This window comes from Barbus barbus (assembly GCF_936440315.1).
Source record: "Barbus barbus genome assembly, chromosome: 46".
In the NCBI taxonomy this organism is placed as follows: domain Eukaryota; kingdom Metazoa; phylum Chordata; class Actinopteri; order Cypriniformes; family Cyprinidae; genus Barbus; species Barbus barbus.
The window spans coordinates 24216163-24240314 of NC_136724.1; the positions used below are offsets into that span (position 1 = coordinate 24216163).

Genomic DNA, 24152 nt, shown 5'->3' on the forward strand with positions numbered 1-24152 from the left:
ACTAATAATGTTATGTATAAATGTAATCATAAAATGCCACACACATATATAGTAATATTGCTATAAAATAGTAATATTATAGTAATATATTTATATCACTTTATTAATTATATATATATATATGCTTTTATAATAAGTCATTCTAATTAATTACACTACTTTTATATACCTATAACTGTTTTAATTCATTTTAAATCATCATTTAAAAAAATGTTTAAATTCCTTGTTTTTACTGTTGTGATTATTTTTATGATTATATTAATTCCTTTAAATTCTGAATTACCATTGTGTAAGAAATGTGCTATATAAATAAACTAGCCTTGCAATAATAATATATGATTATTACAAAATCATATATACATATATACATATATATATATAACATGCATAATATAAAATAATATGCAATGTATTTAAATATTTAATAAATATTTTTTATATTTGTATTTTAAAATTATTTAAGTGTATTATATAAAGTATTATTTATTTATTTTTATTACTTTTATATACTTAAATATACATATATTGTTTATGGCCAGTTTTGCATAGGACCTTTATTTATATGAAATAATATGTATAGATCAAATACAATATATATGCAATATTTTTTCTTATCAACTGAAATTCCTATTATTAAAAGCACAAAATGTCTCTGAAAACCCTGTTTGGGAAGATGCTGACAGTCATGAAGCACAGTTTGCAGTCAGTCGTGAAGATCTTCTATAACTCTGTGGTCAAACCGTCCTTTTGTCCTCAAGCTTTATGGACGTTTTTATCGCCGTATTTTAATGACTTACATTACAGCATCTGTTAATATAAAGATCATGCATGCAAAATTTCATGCGAAAGGTGTGTGTATTTCATAGCTGGTTATTAAGATTTGATGTGGAAATATAAAACAGCTTCCCTGTCACCGGACCAAAGGCCCAGACTATGAATATTCACGCTTTCCCAGCTTTATTAATGAGGAAGACGAGCGCCTGACCTTTATCATCTGACAAGCTCATGATGGAAAGATCAATTCTGTGTTTTAATGTCATTCGGCAGCAGAAACATACATGCAGGTATTATTTACTTACAGAAATCAGGTCTAGATATAACGCTGGAGGGAAATACTCCTGCTGTTCAGCATTAGGGAACTAGTTAATGTTCCTGTGGCTTTCTGCCGCTCTTCTAAAGCATTAACAGGTCATTCAAAAGCAATTACCTTTTCATCTGAACTTTAGAATGAAATGTCAGGATCTCATTGTACATTAAACTAATGCACAAATACTGCTGCCGTCATTATAATCCAATCCCTGCTCCTGATGGGAAAATATGAGTCAGAAACTTTAACCAGTTTGACCTGTGACACCCAAAGCTGCTCATATGAGACCACTACATATATAGTGCTCTGGAAGAGAAAGCATGATAAATAATGACCTGTTGATCAGTGGCACAGGCTGCATGAGAAGGCTGGATCTGATCTGAACGTCCAGACGTGGCAGAGGTCATCATATTCATATCGATTGTAGTCAAGCATGGCCTGGTTTGCACCTTTAAATAAAAAGCATAAGTCAATTTCCTCAGCGATGCGGCAGCGACATGAAAGTTTAATGCTGCAAACGTCCGGCACAAATACTGCGGTGCAATCTTGTGAAAATTTAATGCCAATCTGCTCCCGACAATCCAGACACAATGTGACTTTAGCCATTCAGCTTTCTGCTCACCTTCCTCATGTCCTTGAGTTCCCTTCTGCAGCAGAAAGACACAGCAAAGTCCTTCATTCATTCAGATCATCAATGACAAACCGCAGGTGTTTGACAGAAGATGCTGCTGATACAGAAACAAATGCCATCAGAAACCACATTTAGTGACAAAAAAAAGTTATTTCATATTAAATTATATATAAAATTAGATTAACATATATTTAACATATTATTTATATTTGTGCGTGTGTGTGTGTGTGTATATATATATATATATATATATATTTAAATGTTTTTTTATTAACAAAACATGAATATTTTTACCTAATATTTTAATGACATCAAGGACCCTCACTTTGTTTGGGCCCACCTAATTCCCTTAACTGCAATGGGAAAAAAAGAAAAATATTTTCATAGTTAAATAATACTACTTAATAAAATTTAAGTATTACTAAATGAAGTGTATATATAATAAATATATAATATAATAAAGTCTCCCAGGTTTGTGGACATTCACACAAACACCTGGCGACAGAGCATTTGACCACTGGATTTACAAAATCATTTCAGGTTTAAGAAGCGTTTCAATATTGCATCAACTTCTGATGAACATTAATTTTTATTTGAATTATCACTCTTTAGGTTATTTAACCATGTATTTCTGTGTCTTTAAAAGGCTTTTGTTTTTCAAACACATTAAAATGCACAAATTCATGAATTAACAAATTCACAATTTATTTTTCTCATCTGATCCTCTTTCACCTAAAATATGTTCTTGAAGGACCCCATAGATTTTAAAATGAATATTTTAATAATTAACTATCACATTTGCATTTTCATGGTTTTCTGATGTTGGTTATGGTCACATGACATGCAGGTGAACAAATAAAATATTTCATTTTTTTAGTAAGTTTTTTTTTGATTGATTGATTTTATAATGACTTATTTCAATTTAACATTTTTATTGTCATTAAATTCATAAACCCCATTCAGTTCCTTCACAGACCCCAGTTTGGGAAATTTTGACGTAATATAATGTTTAATGCACTTCATCTTAATAACAATGAATATATATATTTTCTTACTCTTTGTATTTTTATCAATATGGTACAAGATTACTTAAATAAATGTGATAAATGAGTTAGGTCAAAAGTAATCTAAAAGCAGTCTGATTATATTACCTGAAATGTGTAATGGATTACGTTACTAACTACATGTTTTATGTAATTTGGAATCAATAATGGATTACAATTTGTGAGTAATCTACCCAGCTCTGTAAACCTCAAATCCTTCATGTGCCACATTCCTCTCCTGTGAACAGACAGAAGGAAAGCTGTATCTGTGAGACTGATGAAGAGGTCTGCACTCACACACTCCATAGATCATCACGAGGAAATCATGAGTCCCTGTAAATCAGCCCATAAACACATCTGATCTCGTCCCAATCATCTCCTCCATCCTCTCAAGGTCACAAACTCCTCCTTCATTACAGTCTGTGTGTGCCGAGTCACTGATAAAAACACAACGTGACAGAGTTTAGAGCGAGAAAGAAGTGTGACACTGAGAGATCACAGATAGGAACAAACACTTGTACATTTGCTGAGGAGATTCCTGTGACGCTGACCTGTGCATCAGGTGCAGAATCAGAAGAAGTGAAAAAACACGCATTCTTAATGGCCACATCTGTACATATCCACACGTATGTCATTTCAATGCCATGGCTTGTGTGTAAACATTATATGTAAAGAGTGTTAATTTCAACATTAATGTTAAAGTTTTTTTATAAAATATAAATATTACTAATTAATTTTTACATTTTAAAGTTTCTTCTGTTAAAATTATTTAATAAACTATAAATTAACTTTTATGATGCAAATAATAATTAATATTAATTTTTTTATTCATTTATATTGTTCATTTACAAAGTATGGTTCAGTACTGGTTTTTTTTATAGTAAAGCACTATTTTAGTTTCTGTTCAGCATCCATTTGTAAAACTATCGGCTGATTAATCGGTATCGGCCAGTGTGGTCCAACCTAGCTATCGGTATCGGTAAAAACCACTATAGGTCGACCTCTAGTTAACATCACTAATACACATAATACACACTAAGTAGAGTAAATCCAGTCATATATGAGCACAGTCCTCAGTCCAACACACACTTTCTTCGCTAAGCGGTCATTCTGGGTAATCTCAGCGGCTCGTGTGCTAATGGTGCCATCAGTCATGGCGGCCGATGGCATGAAGTCTTTCTGCTCACGTAGAGAGCCAGACGAGAAGGTTACGGGGCCGTCTTAATTGTCTTAATGTGCTGGTGACTGACCTGCTATGATATGCAGCGGGTGAAGTGAGGTAAAGGCCATCAATATGACACAGCAATCTGCAGCCATTCATCATGTTGGACACAAATGCGTCCTCGTCACCCGCCGCCGGTCCCCTCAGATCACCCCGACAGGAGTGACACTGATCCGTCCTGATGGATGTTTGTCCCTCCATCACAGACGCAGGTCTTTCCACAGGCTGTATGCAGCGAAGACGCCTGTGTCCAAACAAAAAGACAAAAAAAAGGAGATTTGAGCACTTAAAGGAGCAGCAAAACCAAACAATGACAATTCTGTCACTGTCATTCTTTCCCTTTGTGAAGCATAAAAGCAGACGTTTAGCAGAATGTGCAAGGTGTTGTTTCATATAAAAGTCCTGTAGATGAAACAGTAAAGCATGCTGGCAACATTGTCAAAGGTCATGGCTTCGATTCCCAATGAATGCATGAACGGATAACATATGTGACCCTGGAGCACAAAACCAGTCTTAAGTGTCAATTTTTCAATTATTTGTCTGATACACAACTATTTGAAAATCTGGAATCTAAATATTGAGAAAATCACCTTTAAAGTTGTTCAAATTAAGTTCTTAGCAATGCATATTACTAATCAAAAATGAAGTTTTGATATATTTATGGGAGGAAATTTACAAAATATCTTCATGGAACATGATCTTTACTTAATATCCTAATGATTTTTGGCATAAAAGAACAAACTGATAATTCTGGCCCATACAATGTATTGTTGGTTATTGCTACAAATATAATCCAGCGATTTAAGACTGGTTTTGTGCTCCAGGGACACATATATACACTGAATGCAATGCAAGTCACTTTGGATAAAAGCCAAATACATGAATGTAAATATAAAATGCAATGAGAATAAATGTTAAGCATTTTAAACATACCATAACAATCCTCTGCAGTGAATGGGTGCCGTCAGAATGAGAGTCCAAACAGCTGATAAAACATCACAATAATCCACACCACTCCAGTCCATCAGTTAACATCTGGAGAAGACAAAAGCTGCCTGTTTGTAAGAAATAATTCCATCAAGACATTTTTAACTTCAAATTAATATTCAATAACATTAATACTAATTAATATTAATGTAAACTGTCAAAGCATATCTAATACTAAATAATAATATTAAAATATTAATCAATTGATAGTTAATGATTTAATTCTTATTTAAGAGTTAATATTAATTAATAATGTTGTATTATTAAACAAAATAATCATTGTTAATTAATAATACTATTAAATGGTCAATTTGTAATATAAATTCATCATTATCAATTATTTAATTAATATTACCACTTGTGTCAAAAATCACCACTTGTAATATCTTAAAGTATCTTAATATTACATATTAATGTTAAAATATTAATCAAAGTAAATAATGTTGCACTATTAATTAATACTATAATGCCAAAAAGCGTCTTTATTATTAAATACTAATGTTAAAATATTAATTTATTCGTATTTAATAGTAAATACTGTATGTTGTAGTGTTTATTAATTAGTATTAAATGTCAAAAATCACCCACTGATAAAGCATAATTAATATTAAACTATTAATCAATTTATATTAAAGTATTACTATTGATGATTACATTTCTGTCTGATTTTTGACCCATCCTGTGTAATCAGACATTAAACACGGCCGATGTGTTTCTCATGTGTTCCCGTGTCTACAGCAGAATCTCAGTCCACTTCTGTTTCCTTTAAAGTGATCTGCTCTTTCTTGAAACGTTAGAACAAAAACATCATTTATACAATGTTCATGGAACTTTTCTCTGAAACATTTCCGTTTTAAATGTTACTTATTGTTTTAGAACATTGAGAGAACATTCAAAAGTAACATTTCCATGATGTTTGTAGAATGATGTAATGGAAAGCTCCTTTAACATTCATATAACCAACAATAAATGGAAGCAGCTTGTTGCAATGCATTCTGGGATTACCTTTCTATGAAAGACACTGTGCCTTTAATGCTTTAAAACATATAATTCCTTAAACAAATACAAACAGTCACTAGTCATCATACAGGAAGAGTAGTATGAGTGCTGTAGAATGAATGCAGAGGCTCAGATGATTGATATTTTGAGAATCTGATCCAAAAAACATTGAAAAGGAGAGCAACTGAATTTGGCTGCTGTTTAGGAGAACAGTTGAGATATTAAAGAGATGTGGGATTTTCTCTCCGGTGGGAGACACTCACGGAATAAACCATTCTCTTCCGCTTCAAAGCTGAAGCTCAGTCGACTCGCTCTGAATTCCTGTCAGGAATCTGTGCTTTTCTTCACTGTTTACAGCAGCAAAGCACAAGACTGAATCTCTCTCACGCGTCTGCAATCTAAAGCATGAGTTCCTGCAGTCACTTGCTTTCTTCTTTAGGTCTCACTCGCTTTTCTTGCCTCTCAATTTGTGCTGCTCTCTCTCTCTCAAGTCATTATTCAGAAACATGAATAATGTTTTAAACTGTAACTTTAAACATGAATATGCACGAGAAGTCATTTAAGGAAGTATTTAAGGGTTTAATGTTCATAAATCAGCTCTGGTCAAGTTGAAAAATTATAACTTGATTATATTAAAGCAAATCATGAGCAGGATGTGGATAAAGAGCTAAAGCTCAGTGACAGATTGAATTTCTTACATGAGGACGTCGACATGAAGATCATATTTTAGCATCTTTTGTTCACATCTCTCTTTCATCCATTGCTCTGATCCAGCACTAGCTGCTCTGGTAGGATAATAAGAGTGGAATCACACGCTGGTTATGTGATGGAGTGAAGGAGTAACACGGGCTGATGTGTGTGAGAGTGAGTCATGATGGGTATTTATATCTCTCTGTGAGGTCCTGACCGACTCTGAACCTCAGACTCTTCTGCATCAGTGAACCTGGAGCATCACAGACACTGTAGAAACTCTGTATACTTACAGAAAACAGTGCATACTTATAGAAACTGCATACTTACAGAAAACAGTGCATACTTATAGAAACTGCATACTTACAGAAAACAGTGCATACTTATAGAAACTGCATACTTACAGAAAACAGTGCATACTTATAGAAACTGCCTACTTACAGAAAACCCTGCATACTTACAGAAACTGCATACTTACAGAAAACAGTGCATACTTATAGAAACTGCATACTTACAGAAAACAGTGCATACTTATAGAAACTGCCTACTTACAGAAAACCCTGCATACTTATAGAAACTGCATACTTACAGAAAACCCTGCATACTTATAGAAACTGCATACTTACAGAAAACCCTGCATACTTATAGAAACTGCATACTTACAGAAAACCCTGCATACTTATAGAAACTGCATACTTACAGAAAACCCTGCATACTTACAGAAACTGCATACTTACAGAAAACAGTGCATACTTATAGAAACTGCATACTTACAGAAAACAGTGCATACTTATAGAAACTGCATACTTACAGAAAACAGTGCATACTTATAGAAACTGCCTACTTACAGAAAACCCTGCATACTTATAGAAACTGCATACTTACAGAAAACCCTGCATACTTATAGAAACTGCATACTTACAGAAAACCCTGCATACTTATAGAAACTGCCTACTTACAGAAAACCCTGCATACTTATAGAAACTGCATACTTACAGAAAACCCTGCATACTTATAGAAACTGCATACTTACAGAAAACCCTGCATACTTATAGAAACTGCATACTTACAGAAAACACTGCATACTTATAGATGCACAGTAATAAAGCTTCATTGAAATAGACAGTGATTACATTGATTCCCAGTACTTGTAATTAGATTATATCACACATTAAAGTGCTTGTAATAAGATTACAGTTATTTTATTATGGATTACATTATTACAGATTATTCACACATTGGCAGTATATTATTCATAATTTACTGATTCTGCCTCTTTTTTCTCTATTATTTTGATTTCTAATAAAGTTCAACCGTGTGTCATAATGAACACAGTGAATATTCACAATATAGAATGGTCATGTAAATGTCATGTGAATTAATCTGTGATCCATGCTTCTGAATTTGGGGACAAAAGCAACTCTCGGTCAATTATATAAGACGCATAATTAAGCAAGTAAATATTTTTACAAATATTTCCCTGTGATTTAAAGTTAATATTTCAATAATTTAACACCATATCCACATGTTCTCTGATGCCGGTTAATGGTTACTTTGAAATGCAGGTAAACAAATGAAATGTTTCAAAAGTAAACATTTAATTTGATTTTACATTTTTAATTATTATCTTTTCATCAGCTTGTAAACCCTCTGCAGTAATGTAACGTTTAATGCATTTCATGATATCAATAACAATAATGGAATATAGCTATATTTGATTTCTCTTTGTTTTTTAATAATAAACCCACTCAAAGCAAGATATTGGATAAGTAATCGAAAAATTGTCAGAATGCATTCCCTAAAATGAGTAATCTAGATTACATTACTGATTTTCATCATGTAATTTGTAATCAGTATCAGACTACAGTTTGTTAGTAATCTACCCAGCAGTGGAAATAAAACAGATAGCATGCTATTCCAAACACGGAAGATGAATGAGACAAAACTGAGAACTCATTAAAGTCTCCTGAGCTGTGAAAAAGATTGGAAATACATTTTTGTGCAAATATTTTTTGTGCATCTTCTTCCTTCATAAAGCAGCATCTGATTCTGTGAATATGTAAGTGTCGCAGAAAATAACATGCATCCTTGTATTTCCCAATTATGCATTCCCAGATCAATTAAAGTGTCAGGTTTGATTGGGATGCATTAGCATGTCAGGCGTGCCGGAGACGGGGCAGCGTGCCATCCTGGATAAATCAGCACATTGTATTGTCATCGTGTCAGACTGAAGAGTAATGCAGCAGAGACAGGAACGCTCAGACGCTAAAACCCTTCATTCTGAGTGAGAAAACACACTTATTCTCAAGTTTCAGAACTGGCAGTGAATTCAATTTCTATAATCCGACTGATGCACATGAAGGAGGCTCAGGAAGCCAATTATTAAACAATTCGCCCTTGAAATTGCCCTGTTGACTTTCTAGTGTGAGTTTTTAATTCACCCTAAATCGATTGTTCACTCTTGCATTGTTCCAAATGTATATGGATATGCACGTCCCTACTGCATACTGTAGTATGAGTAGTATGGAAGTATGTTATTATGAACGCAGCCTTAATTAACACAGCTGAATCATTAGTACAGTCTCCATGGCTGTGTTCTCAATACTTCCACACTACTCTTACTATTTCTGCCGTATGTATACTGTGTGCATTATGTAAGAATGGCCGGATAATCCACTAGATTTACAGTATTTTAAAGCAACATTTTGCATTTATTTGAACTTTATTTAGGCCTACTAAAATATCTAAAACTAATGCCATAAAAAAAATGTTCATTACTTGAGATCTGTGTTCGGTAAGTTACTCTAAAACAGGTAATTCATTACTAGCTATTAATTACATCTTCAACGGTGTATTTAGATTACTGTACTAATTACTCTCTCTCTCTAAAAAGTATTGCATTACTTATTACCAATTAATTTCAAAATCCAAAAATTAACCTCGACCACAATAACAATAAAAGAATGGACATGAAACTGCTTTTAAATTCTTTTCAAATTAATTCTGCTTTAATTCTTTTAAGTAAATAATATAACATTTTTATTTTTTTAACTGACTATTTAAAGGGAGATGGTTACATTAAACACATATTTTAACATTAGACGGTACATTTTTATGTTAAACACACTATTGTTTTATATAGAATTGTTCGATAGTATTTAAATGCAATTACATCAGAAGTAACTGTAATTAACTGAAAACTTAAGAGTAATCTCTTACTTTATCAAGGGAAAATTATTAAATTACAGTATTTAATTACATAGTAATCAACAATGTTTGACATGAGATCAAATTTACCTGAAAATATTGAAAAATAATTTGGGTTTAGTTTAACTTGATGTACTTAAAATAACTAAAACTATAAGTGAAATATATACTAATATAAATACCAATATTGTATATTAATATAATCAATATAAATATAAATGACAAAAATACACAAAATTACTAAAAACTAAATTAAAATGAAAACAGAAAATATAAAAGTAAAAAATAATTCAAAATATTAACAAACTATAATAACATCTGATGCTAAAAATAAGAGATTATCTCAATCAGGCTACCATGATGTTAAAGTTTATTTTATTTCAAGTAACACATTTTTTCCCATATAGTTTTAACTATAATAACCCTGGCCACAAATCTAGATTTCCCTCAAATCTGAAGTGATTTCGGAGCAAAGCTCATAAATTAGCAGCAGAAGCATATGTGCAGATTAATTAAGATGCATATTAATCAGGTGAAATGAACCTGACTGTATGTCCACAGGGGAAGCGCAGAAGACTGAGATGATGTAACTTCACACAATAAAGCAGCAGATTTTCCAGCAGCTCCACAGATACGAATGAAACACATCTCACTAATGAGCCGCTGGCAGAGAATATAGAGCACTTCCTGCAGCGAGAGGAAACACTCGTCGCTCTCATCTCTTTGCTGGAGGATCAGAAACTCCTGTTCAGTCACGACGAGGTAATCAAGAGATGCAGGACAGATACCGCTGTTCCTAAACAGCAGAAGAACAAATGATGAAAGATTTAAAGGAATAGTTCACCCAAAAATGAACATGTGCTGAAAAAGTGTTCACCCTCAGTTCATCTGAGATTAGGATGAGTTTGTTTCTTCATCAGGTTTGTAGAAATGTGTCTCTGCATCAGTGTCTCAGCAATGGATGCTCTGCAGTGAATGGGTGCCGTCAGAATGAGAGTCCAAACAGCTGATAAAAACATCACAATAATCCACACCACTCCAGTCCATCAGTTAACATCTGGAGAACACAAAAGCTCAAACTAATCCAGCATTAAGACGTTTTTAAATTAAAACAATTGCTTTAGATTAAAATATGAGTCCATAATATTGCTTTATGGATAACCATAACTAAACTAAAAACAAAACCATAAAAATATTTTGTTACTTGAAATAAATGTTAACAGACATGAAATAAAATAATGAAAAAATATATTTATTTCAGCCAGTTGCAAGGCAACATTTCTCATTTTCATTTAATTTAAATTTAAGTATAAAATAACTAAAACTAAAAGAACTAAAACTAATAAACAACAAAAAACTGTATAGACATTTAAAAAAAATTCAACAAAATTACTAAAACTTTAACTAAAATTGCAATGAAAACAGAAATTACAAAAATAAAATCTAATTCTAAATATTAACAAAAAACCATATCAATAAATATGTTAATAATGATACAAAAATTTAAAATTCTAAATTTGGGGGTTATATTTTATTAATTTTTTAAAGAAATTAATATTGTCAGCAAGAACGCATTAAACTGATGAAAAGTGGCAGTAAAGAGGTTTATAATGCTTCAGAAGATTTAGATTTTTTCTAAACTCCTACAATGCAACTCTAATGATAACTCTACCAGTCAAGCACAAAGCTGTCCAGACAGGTGTCTGTGTGACTGAGCTGACCAATGAAGTCAGGGTTGCAATGAACTGGTTTAGCAAAATAAATCACATGCAATTTCGAGTTGGAGTAGAATTGGAGTTTGTTTTGTTTTGAGTGTAATGGAGAGACGCCTCAGATGTTTAGATGCTGTAGATGAGTTAAACTGATGCAGCATTAACCCGGGTTTAAACAGATCTCTGAGGCCCTGAGCGCTGCAGGATGGCCTGAGATTAGACTCGTATCTGTTTGACCCCCGCTGAACTGACCATCTGTGTCCCTCCACTCATGTCAGGACTGACCATCCAGATATAAACACATAATTAAACTAATGATCAGCAGAGAAAGCGTTTGCTGGTCACTGACTCTCAGTTTAGTGCAACACACGTCAATGAAAGCTGCATACTGCAAACACACATTAAATCAAGAAAACTAAATACTGATGTGTGACATGATTTCAGGACACAGACTGCTCCGATCGAAGACTATTATCGTTAACTAAAACCGTAAAAAATTACTAAAAGCCTTTATGCATATTGCAAGTTAAAATGTTTGTTTCTTTGTTCAAACTAAAACCTATTGTGATGTTATTTAATGCAATATACTTTCATAAAATGAACAACAAATAAAGTATTACCATGCATATTATTCATGGAATCATAAGGTGCATTAAAAGTCATAATTAATGCCTTAAAATACTTGCATTATAAGTAAAGGATTCAGGTAAAGTGTTACCGAACTTTCATTAACTGAAATACATCAGATCTCTAAGAGCACTGAATGCACTGAAGAAGATCAGAGAAACTGACCTGAATCACAGAAGAACATCACTCCAGATCCTGCAGACACAGAGGAACATGAATCAACATCAAACAGACCTCAGAACTACAACATCTGATCTACTGAACCAGATAAACCTTTCCTAAACAAAGCAAGGGCCAAACCTGAAGAAAGCAGTATTTACCTGAGGCTGATGCTCGATCTGCTGTGTATCTCTGGTTCACAGGTGCACAGATAAATCCACACAAACACACGTGCAAACAGGTCTTTATTATGCAACCGAGTCCCTTTACAGCAGGTCATGAATAAGTGCATCTGATCACATGATTGACGTGTTTATCTAGACAGACTGAATGCATCAAAACATCTGGATTCATATGAAAACCACATCTACTTCAATGCATTCACATCACTTCTGCAGATTTCAAACCTCAAATGCTGCTGTTATTAAATTCAACGACACTGTTTATAAGTTTATTAATGCTTATAAACTGGTACCACTTTAGAAGCATTAATTAATATAAATATTATAGTGCTGTGAAAAGATTAATCACGATTAATCTTGTTTATATAATATACGAGTATGTTCTGTGTATATTTATTATGTATATAAAAACACACACATACAGTATATATTTTGAAATTATTTAATGTATATACATATTTATATTATATAGAAATATATTCAATATATAAACAAAATATTTTTCTGAAATATATACATGCATGTGTGTGTGTTTATATATACATAAATATACACAGTACACATATTATGTAAACAAAACCATATTTTGGATGCGATTAATCATCTGACAGCACTAAAATATTAATAATACTATTAAGCATTATTATTTATGTTTAGAGATATTTGTTTTTATTCTTAGTCATACATTTAATTAATTATTTAATTTGTATTTAATACATTATTCCAAAAAAAGTCATCATTGGAATGTATTATTTGACTAGACATTTATTACAGTATATCACTATGATTTTAGTTAATAATCCTAAAATATTACTTTTAAATACCATTTAATTCAAAGGAATCATCTCAAACTTCTAATGTTGTTGTCATGAGATTCAACAAAATGAATCATAATAAATTCATCTATATTTAATGTTTAATTTGTAGTTAAGATGTACTACAAAAATGTATGCATTGCAATTTATTTTAATAGTTAATAGCATCATTTATTTATTATATAACTACTAAATTTTAGCAAAACATTTTTAATATAAAATCTGACTTTTAAAGTCTGATTTAAGAACGATTGAAAGGAATGATTTGTAGCTGTGCTGAGTTACTATGATGCAGCTGTATCTGTGTTTGTTTGCATGAAGAGATGAGATTTGTGGAGGTCTCACAGCAGATGGAGTGATTTCTGATGATCTTTGAGAAGCTGATCCTCCAGCGCTGCGTATCTGAGCATCAGCGGCTCATAAACCTGCAACGACACCAACAACACGTCAATGAACAGCTCAAAACAGCTCAAAACCTCCAGAAAACTCTTCAATATCACAGAATAAAAGATCAGTCCATATTCAGCTCCTGTTCCTGCTGCTGCTGTGTAATGTGGTTTAGGACTGTATTAGGTTTGTCGTCTGTCCTTGAGGAACTCATCTGGGAGTTTATTTCCACCATATGCTGCCGTATCGTTCAGTGTTTGACTCACAAACTCGCTGTGTGTCTGGATGTGCTTGTGTCACATGACAGAGACGGACTCATGTAAGACGCTGTGAGTGATTCACACTGATATACAGGGAAATGATCAATTATTCAATTATTCTAAAGGCTTAGAGACTAAACATGTAATAATAATAATAATAATAGTAACAAACTTGTTATGGCCAGTAAGAAATATTTATAACCTGTAAATGTTCATTCTGAGTGATTGGTCATTCACAGCTGTGGAAAAATGATGCAATAAGCCATGAAATCAACCTCGTTTACCACAGTAAAAAAGAAAAGAATAGTAACAGACTTGTGTGCTTTTTGCTTTTATCAATTGGTGGCAAATATAATGGGGGGGGGGGCAAAGAATAATAAATAATTTCATTTATTTTTTATAATTTTATTCTAATATAAATATAATTATTGCTATTGCTATTACATCATTATGTGTGTATTAATTGTATATGTATCTTTAATGATGATGATTTTGTAATTATTATATTAATGTTTAATGATTATTTATATTTAATGATTATTAATTGTTATTACCACTACTACGGTTTTATATTTTTCATAATAATAATTTATAAATTTAACACCTTATTATTATTAATATTAATTATTATTATTACATGTGTTTAGTTGTTTTTTGTTGTTATTTTTCTAACAATTATTTGTATATTATTTTTATGTTTGATTAATATTATTATTGATATATAATAGCACTTACAACAATTATTTCTCTTTTATAATTATTAATATATTTATGCTTAAAGATTTTTTTAATTATGTTTAATTATTATTATTATTGCATTTACGTTTATTATTATTATTAAACTGATTTAGTTTTTTTTTTTGGGGGGGGGGGCAGCATACATCCCAATAATGCAGATAACTCCTGAAAAATAATCTATTTTAAATTTTAAAGCACCATATGAACCCTTCGAGATGATTGTGTTGTGAATCCACAGCACTGGGTGAGATGCTCGCTCAAATCAATCCACAGGAAGACATTACTTTTCAAAGAAAAAGTCATGCATTTCTATCTAGCTTTATTTTTATTTTAGTAATTTTAGCAAAATATTGTTTCCACAAATATGAAAAAAATAAATAAATGAGCTGTGAATGACTGTAAAATATCATGGAGTTGCTCCATCTAAACATTAGTAGAATTTCCTGTAATGCACTACAATGAAAGAAAGGGAACGAGACACAGAAAGGACATTAGGATAACGAGATGTAATCAGAGGCTGTTTGAATGTGCAGCTGGAGGTCAGAGCCAGTTATAATAAACCAGTGGCCTGCGTATGACACACAGTCATATCATCAAAAGCACATCTCTAATTTATACAGCACAAGTCAACGGGACACACTACACCGCCTGCCCTCAGCTTAATAATGCAACTCTACATCACAGACTGTTTCCAGGTGTTTCAGACAGAACCGCGTTATATTCCCTTCAGACGCTCTGCAAGATTTCAGCAAATCAGAATTATGACAGTCACAATTACGACAAGTCAAAAATTATGAAAAAGTCAAAATTATGAAACACCAAGTCACAGTTATAACATCAAAAGTAATAATTATGGCATAAGTCAAAATAATGGCAGTCATAATTATGAGATAAATTGAAATTATGACACAAAGTCAAATTTTTTTTACAAAAAAATCATAATTATATTGCTGTATCACACATGGAAATTATGTCATAATGAGACAAAAAGTCATAATTATGACATAAAAAGTTAGAATTATATGATTAAAAGTTATAATGACAAATCAAAATTATGTGGAAAAGTCCAAATATGACATCTACGTTATAATTATGAGATAAATCGAAATTATGACACTGAGTTATAGTTTTAACACAAATCATAATTATGAGATTAAAAGGTCATTACTATGATAAAATTATGAAATACTGAGTCATAATTATGAGATAATCACAATTACAACATAAGTCACAATGAGACAAAAAATAATCATAATTATGAGATAAAAATTATGACATTCAATTACGACAAACCAAGTCATAATTATAAAATGAAATTATGACCATCAAGTCATAATTTTAACAAAAAGATAATTATGAGATTAAAAAATCATTAAGAAATTATGAAGTCATAAGATCTATAATTAAGAGATAAAAAGTCACAATTACAACATACCAAGTCATAAATATGACATAAAAAGATTATGACAGTGAGTAAATTAATAAAAAGTCAATTATGAAATTAAAAATCATAATTAAAACAAGTCAATTGTGATGTAAAGAGTCAAAATTATGACATCTAAGTCTCATATTTATACATAAAACGTCAAAATTGTTATGTAAAATGTAGAAAATAGCAGCATAAAAGTTTTCAACATTTTATGTTACAATTTCAACTTTTTATATTCTAATTATGCCCAAGTATGTCATAATTCTGAGTGTTTATCTCATAGTTTTGACTTACTACTTAGACTTGACTTGTGTTTTTTTGTCTGATGTGTTGGAAATGGGCTTCCATGCATTTCAACACGCAAACGCAACTGATACGTGTTGGACGAGACATTTATAGAGGCACAATAATGCAATAGTTTATCGATTGTCATCATTTACTCACTCCATATGACTGACTTTCTTCTGTGGAAAACACGTCAAGCTCCAGATCATCCGATCATCTGAGGCCTCAGAGCCTCTAATACAAGCTACATCTTCAACATTCAGAAAAACCGGATCATAATGCTTCGTGCTCATGCATAGTAATGATTTCACAGAGCATGATGGGAATTTTCCTTCAGTTTGCCTTTTGCTAAATAGAGCTGTCAGTCTTTCAGCTGTGATCGGGAAGGTAGTTAAAACGCTCCTGACAGGTAAACTGGAATATAAACAGCTCATTATAACAAATTATACTAGAATTTGACATATTAATTGTCCAGAAACAAAAAGAAATCAAAATTTCCATAGAAGAGTTCATTGCACTATGCAAAATACTCCAACTTTCTCCACAGCCGGGTTTCTCTGGGGTTTGTGAATTGATGAAAAGCCAAAATTAAGTAAATCATAATTTTTTTTTAGAAATATGATAAATAATTTTAAAACATTCGAAATATCTCCCAAAAAGGATAAAATATTTATATTTTTTGTTTGTTTAAATATAATGATAATGTGATGACTAAATGATAATTATAATAAAATTACTTAATTATAGTAAGAGTATTAAAATAAAAAAAGAAATGCATATAAATAAATCAAATTTTAAATGTAAACTAATTAAATTACATGCATTTAAAAATAAATAAAATGCATTAAAAATTAAATGCACTTAAAATAAATGTAAATGCATTTAAATAAATAAAGGTTTAAATAAATTCAAATATAAATAAATATATTCAAATGCATTTTTATAAATAAATATAAATGCAAATAAATTCATTCATTCATATGCAAAAAAAAAAAAAAAAAAAAACGGTTTCCACAAAAATAAGAAACGACCAAGAGCATGTATGTGTGCAATGTTGCCTTTCGAGAAATGATGCAGTGCACAGCATCACACTGGGGTTAATACTGGGGTCTAATGCATAATATACAGTAAAGGAGGAAAGAAAATCATTTTGCTTGCATAAAATGAGTGCACACTAATTTCTGTCAGACATGAGGTGAAAAGTGTTCAAAACCATATAATTCTTACAGTATTGCTACTCCTGACCTCGGCTATTCAGGATCATATAGACATGATACAGATGCATCAGTCTCATATTCTCTCATCCTGCAGGTTCATGGGGTCTGACTGTGTTTGTAAAGCCTCAATGAAAGAGGCTTTGTCTAGATTCAGCGGCATTCGGCTCGTCCCGGACTGACCCTGCGAGTGTAATTTCCCTCACAATGCATCTCTGCGGCGGGATGAAGCGTTTAATGAAGACGCACTGACTCATGAAGCGGGTCAGAGATCAGCAGAGAGACGCCGGATCATGTGCAGCGTTTCAGAAGATCAGCGAGACCGAGATCTGCTGTTTCACTGCTGATCACTCAGACAGATCAATCACTACGCTTCTATTTCTAGTCTGAAGTCAACAGTAAAGAGAAGAGATGTTGTTACTACATCAAACACTCATTTAACATCTACATGGATTTATTCAAAACACAAAACTGGTCTGAACCGATCTGAAAGATCTGAAGGCTCATGACCCTGATCTTGAGTTGAGGACTAATAATTATTAATTCTGTTTAATTACTAATTATATTTTGATTGTATATACCTACGTGTCCTGATTTGAATCAACAAAATAAAAAAAATAAAAAAAGTTATCAGCTTTTGTCCTTTTTAGAGATTTGAAATCACATTCTAATTTTCATGTTAATAAAATAAAATAAAAAAATTTTTATCTGATTTTGTCTTTTTTTTTAATAGAGATTTTAATCACATTCTAATTTTCATGTTATGGAACAGAGCAGCTCAGACAAAAATAAATAAATAAATAATTTTAAAAAAATTATAAAATAACAAAATAAAATAATAAAAAAATAAATAAAATTAAATTAAAATTAAATAAAAATAATAATAAAACATTTTATCAGCTTTTGTAAAATTTTAAAATCACAGTCTAATTTTCATGTTATGAAATAGAGCAGCTCAGAAAATATATCAACTTTTTTATATGAATACATTTAAACCTTTTAAAAAAAAATTCCTTTTTAGAGATTCACCATAAATCACAATTAATATTAATTAAATAATTAAAACAAACTAAATAAATAAATGCATCAACTTATGTCACTTTTGGCCTTTTTTTGAGATTTTCACTATAAATCACAATGCAAATGACATTTTACAGAATAGAGCAGTTCAGACAAATAAAAATAAAATATTACTATTGTTTAATGACACTGCAAATTATATTTGGCTCTGAATAACTATGTTTCACTATGAATCACGACTACAATAAACTGAACTGAAACACATTAAATTAAAATAAGCACATTACCTAATGAAACTCAACTGAAATGTTATGAACTGCAATATGTTCCTTCATAAGAATGAGTGTCAGAGATGAAATCAAGGAAACACTGAATCACTTTGTAACTGATTCTTTGAAATGAACCAGTAGAAGAGTGATTCCCAGACATCAATGCATCACAGTTCACTTTGTGAAGGATTTATATGTGATGTTATGCACAGTAACGTGTCAGTGTTATTGTGAAGTGAGAGTATTTGGACCTCTTGTGCTCTCGGCGCGGGTCTGACGGACAGCTGAGATTCTGGAGCGTTTCTGAGCGTCTCTGTGAAAGATGCTCCCGCTTCTGACACCAGACCTGCAGAAACACACACATTCAGTCATACAGCATCACTGAACAAACACTCAATCAGGTCAGTACAGGACAGTGCTTCACGATGCCATAGAAGAACCCGTGTGTCTAAACAGTTCCATAAAGAACCTTTAACATCTGAAGAACCTTTCTGTATAAAAAGGTAAGAAAGAGATGGTTCTTTAAAGAACCTTTGACTGAATGGTTGACCAAAAATGGTTCTTCTTTTAAGTGTGAACATATTACAAACATTTGTGTTTCATAAAGAGATTTAATGGAATATTTCAGCCAACAAATTAAAATTCTGCCACCATTGACTTGCTCTCAGGCCAAATGCTTTGTTTTTCATGCGTCAGGTCGCTTTTGTTGTACTTCTATGGTGCTTATTTTGTCCTTTTTAGAGAATTTAGCTATAAATCGCAATCAAAGTTTCATTTTATGGAATAGAGCAGCGCCGACAAAATGAGTAAACAAACAAATAAATCAATTAGAGATTTTAATTATAAATCACAATTTATATTCCATTTATAGAATAGAGCATCTTAGATTAATAAAATGAATGTAAAAATAAAATAACATTTTAGAAAATATAATTTTAATAATTTTATTATTAATCCATTTTAAAGCTTTTAACTATAAATCCCAACCATTTTATAGAACAGATCAGGTCTGACAAATAAAAATATTTAAATAAATAAGCAAAGAAATTGTTCAAATAAAAATATTTAAATAAATAAGCAAAGAAATTGTTCAAATAAATAAGATTTAAATAAATAAATACATTCATTATTTAAATTAATAAATACAAATTTTACTATGTGAATTTTAACAAAAAAAAAAAAGTACTTAAAAAAAAAAAAGAGACCAGCTCAGACAAAAAAAAAAAAAAAAAAAGCTAAATAAAATTATTAATTAGTTAAACCTTTTTGTCTTTTTTTTGAGCTTTTAACTATAAATCACCCTATGATTTTTAATTCACACAAAGACGTGTTAATGTAGAAAGTCTTAGCACCAGTTCATTAAAAAATCATCTGCATCTCATGTGTTTTCATGTTGACTTGAGAAATCCATAATTCTCTGACTTTTATAAATCCATAAATCTCATTAAGAATATCTTCTACTTTTCCACCGAGAGCTTTGATATAAAAGAAAAGCACTTCATATCTGAAAACAAAGTACTTGATGAACCCAAAAACCGCATGAGATGTTTTGGTTTCTTTCACAAACATTCATAACATGTAGATAAGAAAGACTGGGTCTAACACACAGCTTGTGTGACGATGATCAGCACTGATCGATGATTAAAAACGCTTCTTCTGAGAAGTTTAATTAGCATTTAAACAGGTAAAAATCAAGGTTCAGAGCCGCAGAGATCTGATGTCTCATCTTCTACACGGTGTTCAGATGAACTGAGAACCAAACCGCAGTGAAATCCAGCGCATGCATTACAGCAGTGAATAATGAAAGCCTTATTGAACCCAGAAACTGAAATAAAAGAGATTTCTTCTGAGAGATGCACAGAAAAGCACCGGCCGGCCGCACGACGTCATGTGAGATCCGAGGCCTTATTAAATCATAGACAAAAGCAAATGGATTTCAAAATAAGGTGAATAAAGGCCTTATAAAACACGCTCTGCCAGTATAACAGACATGAAGTCAACGAACGGACGGACAGGAGATCCGCAGGGTTTTACTGTTTCACAGAAGTTGCTTCATCTCGTGTGAAAGACTAATGAGGTTTTACAGCAGCTACATCAGTTTCTCCTTCAGCTCATCATCCTCGGAGAAACTGTGTGTCCACTCGACGGTCAGCTTCGAGTCCAGATTGCAGAACAAGAACCAGAAGAGAAGAGAAGATCATAGATTTCTGATCCTGACAGATACAGGACTCGAGTGATTAGCATCAAATACAGCATAATACTGTGACTACAATTATGTAAATATAATATGCATTATGCACTTTTTTTTAATAATTTTATACATCAAAAATAACAATTTATACATAAATAATATAAATTATTTATTGTGGTGTGTGTGTGTGTGTATTTACATTTATTTTATTATTTTTTTAATTTACAATTTATGTATATTTGCTAAATCCACACATGTAACGATCCGAGTCTGTTCTCCTAATTAACAGCAGCTCATCGTCACAATAAGAATCATCTGTAAACCCTTCAGAAAGTCCCTCTCCACGTCTGTTAAAGAAAGGGCCCTGACCGTTAATTATGAAGCAGAAAGCCCTCATCAGGCTGTGTTTGATTCTGACGGGACGCTTCAGATTCACTGCTGCACTGCCTCTCCATCATATTCTCCTGATCAGACCCATGCGTCTCACACACTCACAGCAAACACACTTCATTAGTGCTCCGTCTGCATGATCAGATCGATGTGGATCAAGACGCTGACGCTGGACTGAAGCACGGACTCTGGACAGCAAATATCAAATATCGCTTCGGTCCTTATAATAACTGTCTAGGGTGCCAAATATGAAATAAACTCAACAAAACTGCTCTATTTTGCCGGATTTACATAAATAATATATGTGTCCCTGCAGCACAAAAGCAGTCATCAGTAACACAGGTATATTTGTAGCAATAGACAACAATACATTGTATGGATCAAAATTATACATTTCTCTTTTATGACAAAAATCATTAGGATATTAAGATCATGTTCCATGAAGATATTTAGTAAATTTCCTACCGTAAATATATCAAAACTTCATTTTTGATTAGTAATATGCATTGCTAAGAACTTCATTTGAACAACTTTAAAGGAGATTTTCTCAATATTTAGATTTTTTTGCTCCCTCAGATTCCAGATTTTCAAATAGTTGTATCTCAGACAAATATTGTCCGATCATAACAAACCATACATCAATGGAAAGATTATTTATTCAGCTTCAGATGATGTATAAATATCAATTTAAAAAAATTGACCCTTATGTCCAGGGTCACATTTTTGTCTCATTTTTTCATGCATTAGTTATACATTACATATAATAAAATAATAAATATAAATCTTTTTTTTTTGTCCAAACGTAAATAGTAAATCTAACTTTAAATCAAAATATATAAACAAAAAAACTTTAAGGAAATGCAAGCCAAATTTTGTGGATTTACCTAAATTACATTTTGTTTTTAAATAATTAAAATTTCATACAGTACATCATAGTCTGAAGTATTTTTCATATATTATTGAAGTTTTGAATTATTGCATATAAATCGTAATGTAAATGTAAATATTAAATTTAACTTTAAATCGAAATGATAAATCTAAACAAAAATCTTTAAATCAAACATCTTTACAAATAAAAAAAATAAAAATTTGAAAAAATATAAAAATATATTACATCGATGGACAGTGTTGACCAACAGACAGATCTACAACATATTTAATATTTGAATTAAAATGTAAATTGCATGCACGTTAAATATGCTAATAGTTTATTTAGTCATTAAAATATATAAGAATTAGACATCTGAAACTGCATTATCTTATTAAATGTGAATCTGGCTTATCTAGTAGATCTAGTGCTATCTGATAATGTGATTATTATTATTACCATGCAAGGCTCTGTAAGCGCAGCCCAGACAGGCTGAGTTTGTCACGTCGATGGTGTAGACCGGAGCGTTGAAGACGTCACACAGAACCTGAGGGACATTACAACATAATCAAGACACATTTACCATCATCTGGCTGCTGGAGAAGCATGCACACTGGTTGGTTTTCTAAAAACATTTACAAATAAACATGAAAAATGCATACAATATACTTACTATAACTTATTTTGATAAACATTTTTTCCCCAAATGTAAAATGCACATATTAAATATTTAAAATAAAAAATTAAATACACTTACATATTAATTTTAAAAGTTTTTCCAAATATAAATGCAAATATGAAATCTTAAAAATAAAAATAAATTTACATAAGTATAAACTTAAATCTAACATGCAAATATTAAAAATGTAAAGATTTAAAATTTACATTTAATGTGTTAAGTTTTTTTATATATATTTATATTTGTAAAAATGAGACATTTGAAACAGCACACTGCAAAAATATATATTTTCTCACTTAGATATTTATACTAGAAAACAAGACAAAATACTAAGTATTCTTGAATAAATATGCATTTACTTTACAGTTAAAATTACTTAAGGTATTATGTTTTATTTTCTGAAAAAATTATCAAAATTTTATTACAAAAAACAAGCAAACATATCTGACCAAATGGGGCAAGAAAAATAGTCTTGTTTAGCCTTTGAATTAAGATTATTTTTCTTACTCCATTGGCAAATATTTTTGCTTGTTTTAAGAAAAAGCGTACAAAATTGATAATTTTTTCAGAAAACAAGACTTAATATCTTAAGTCATTTTACTTGTCAAGTAAATGCATCTTGATTCAATGTTTAGACATTTATACTAGAAAACAAGACAAAAATACTAAGGAAGAAAATCATTTATATAAATCTGGAAAATCTCAGTGTTGTTTTGTAAAATACCTGTAAAATGTCTTTGTTGGAAGACGCTCCTCCTGTGGCCAGCACTCGTGTACCAGCAACTATAAAACAGATTCATTCATGTTATACTGAATATCATCATAAACCAGACTTACTGAGACCTGTGACAACTAGCCCCGGTCGACCCTAGAATAACAGAAGAGCTGTGAGCTGATTTTCTCTATGCATGTGTTTGTATGATTCAACACCAGATATCAAACGTTAACGCTGCCATCACAGGCCACAATGAGACATAAAACATTATGTTATGCTAATTAAAGCATAATTCAGGCTGCATGAAGCATAAAAACTAATGTTATGCAATAAAAGGGAACATAAA

At 31.4% G+C, this 24152-nt stretch overlaps 2 protein-coding genes across 6 annotated transcripts in view; both read right to left on the reverse strand.

Annotated features, from left to right (window-relative positions):
• Positions 1–2838: 2838 nt before the first annotated feature.
• On the reverse strand, positions 2839–5021 carry LOC306864812 (uncharacterized protein). The gene is made up of 3 exons (XM_079409049.1): positions 4917–5021; positions 4012–4227; positions 2839–3198 (listed from the first exon to the last, which is right to left on the reverse strand). Exons 1-3 carry the CDS (start codon positions 5006–5008, stop codon positions 3102–3104), a joined length of 405 nt encoding a protein of 134 aa, XP_079265175.1. The 5' UTR covers positions 5009–5021; the 3' UTR covers positions 2839–3101.
• Positions 5022–10731: 5710 nt separating this feature from the next.
• Positions 10732–24152, reverse strand: part of LOC306865163 (xylulose kinase-like) — a 27474-nt gene continuing 14053 nt past the window's right edge. For 2 of the 5 annotated variants that reach the window (XM_079409602.1, XM_079409599.1), the window contains 6 exons: positions 23816–23874; positions 22872–22959; positions 19215–19309; positions 13707–13786; positions 12371–12400; positions 10732–10923 (listed from right to left, as the gene is read on the reverse strand). In XM_079409602.1, the coding sequence (XP_079265728.1) occupies positions 12376–12400; positions 13707–13786; positions 19215–19309; positions 22872–22959; positions 23816–23874 (347 nt within the window). In that variant the 3' untranslated portion in view covers positions 10732–10923; positions 12371–12375. Of the gene's footprint in view, positions 10924–12370; positions 12401–13411; positions 13787–19214; positions 19310–22871; positions 22960–23815; positions 23875–24152 lie in introns of those variants that run through there. The other 3 variants (XM_079409600.1, XR_013783849.1, XM_079409601.1) reach the window with 3 other exon arrangements.

Coding starts and splice junctions, on each gene's coding strand:
- LOC306864812 (XM_079409049.1), bottom strand. CDS start 5,008: ATGGACTGGAGTGGTGTGGATTATTGTGATGTTTTATCAGCTGTTTGG. Junction 4,228..4,916: donor CACTGCAGAGGATTGTTATG/GTATGTTTAAAA, acceptor GTTTGGACACAG/GCGTCTTCGCTGCATACAGC. Junction 3,199..4,011: donor CCCGCTGCATATCATAGCAG/GTCAGTCACCAG, acceptor TGTTTTTATCAG/TGACTCGGCACACACAGACT.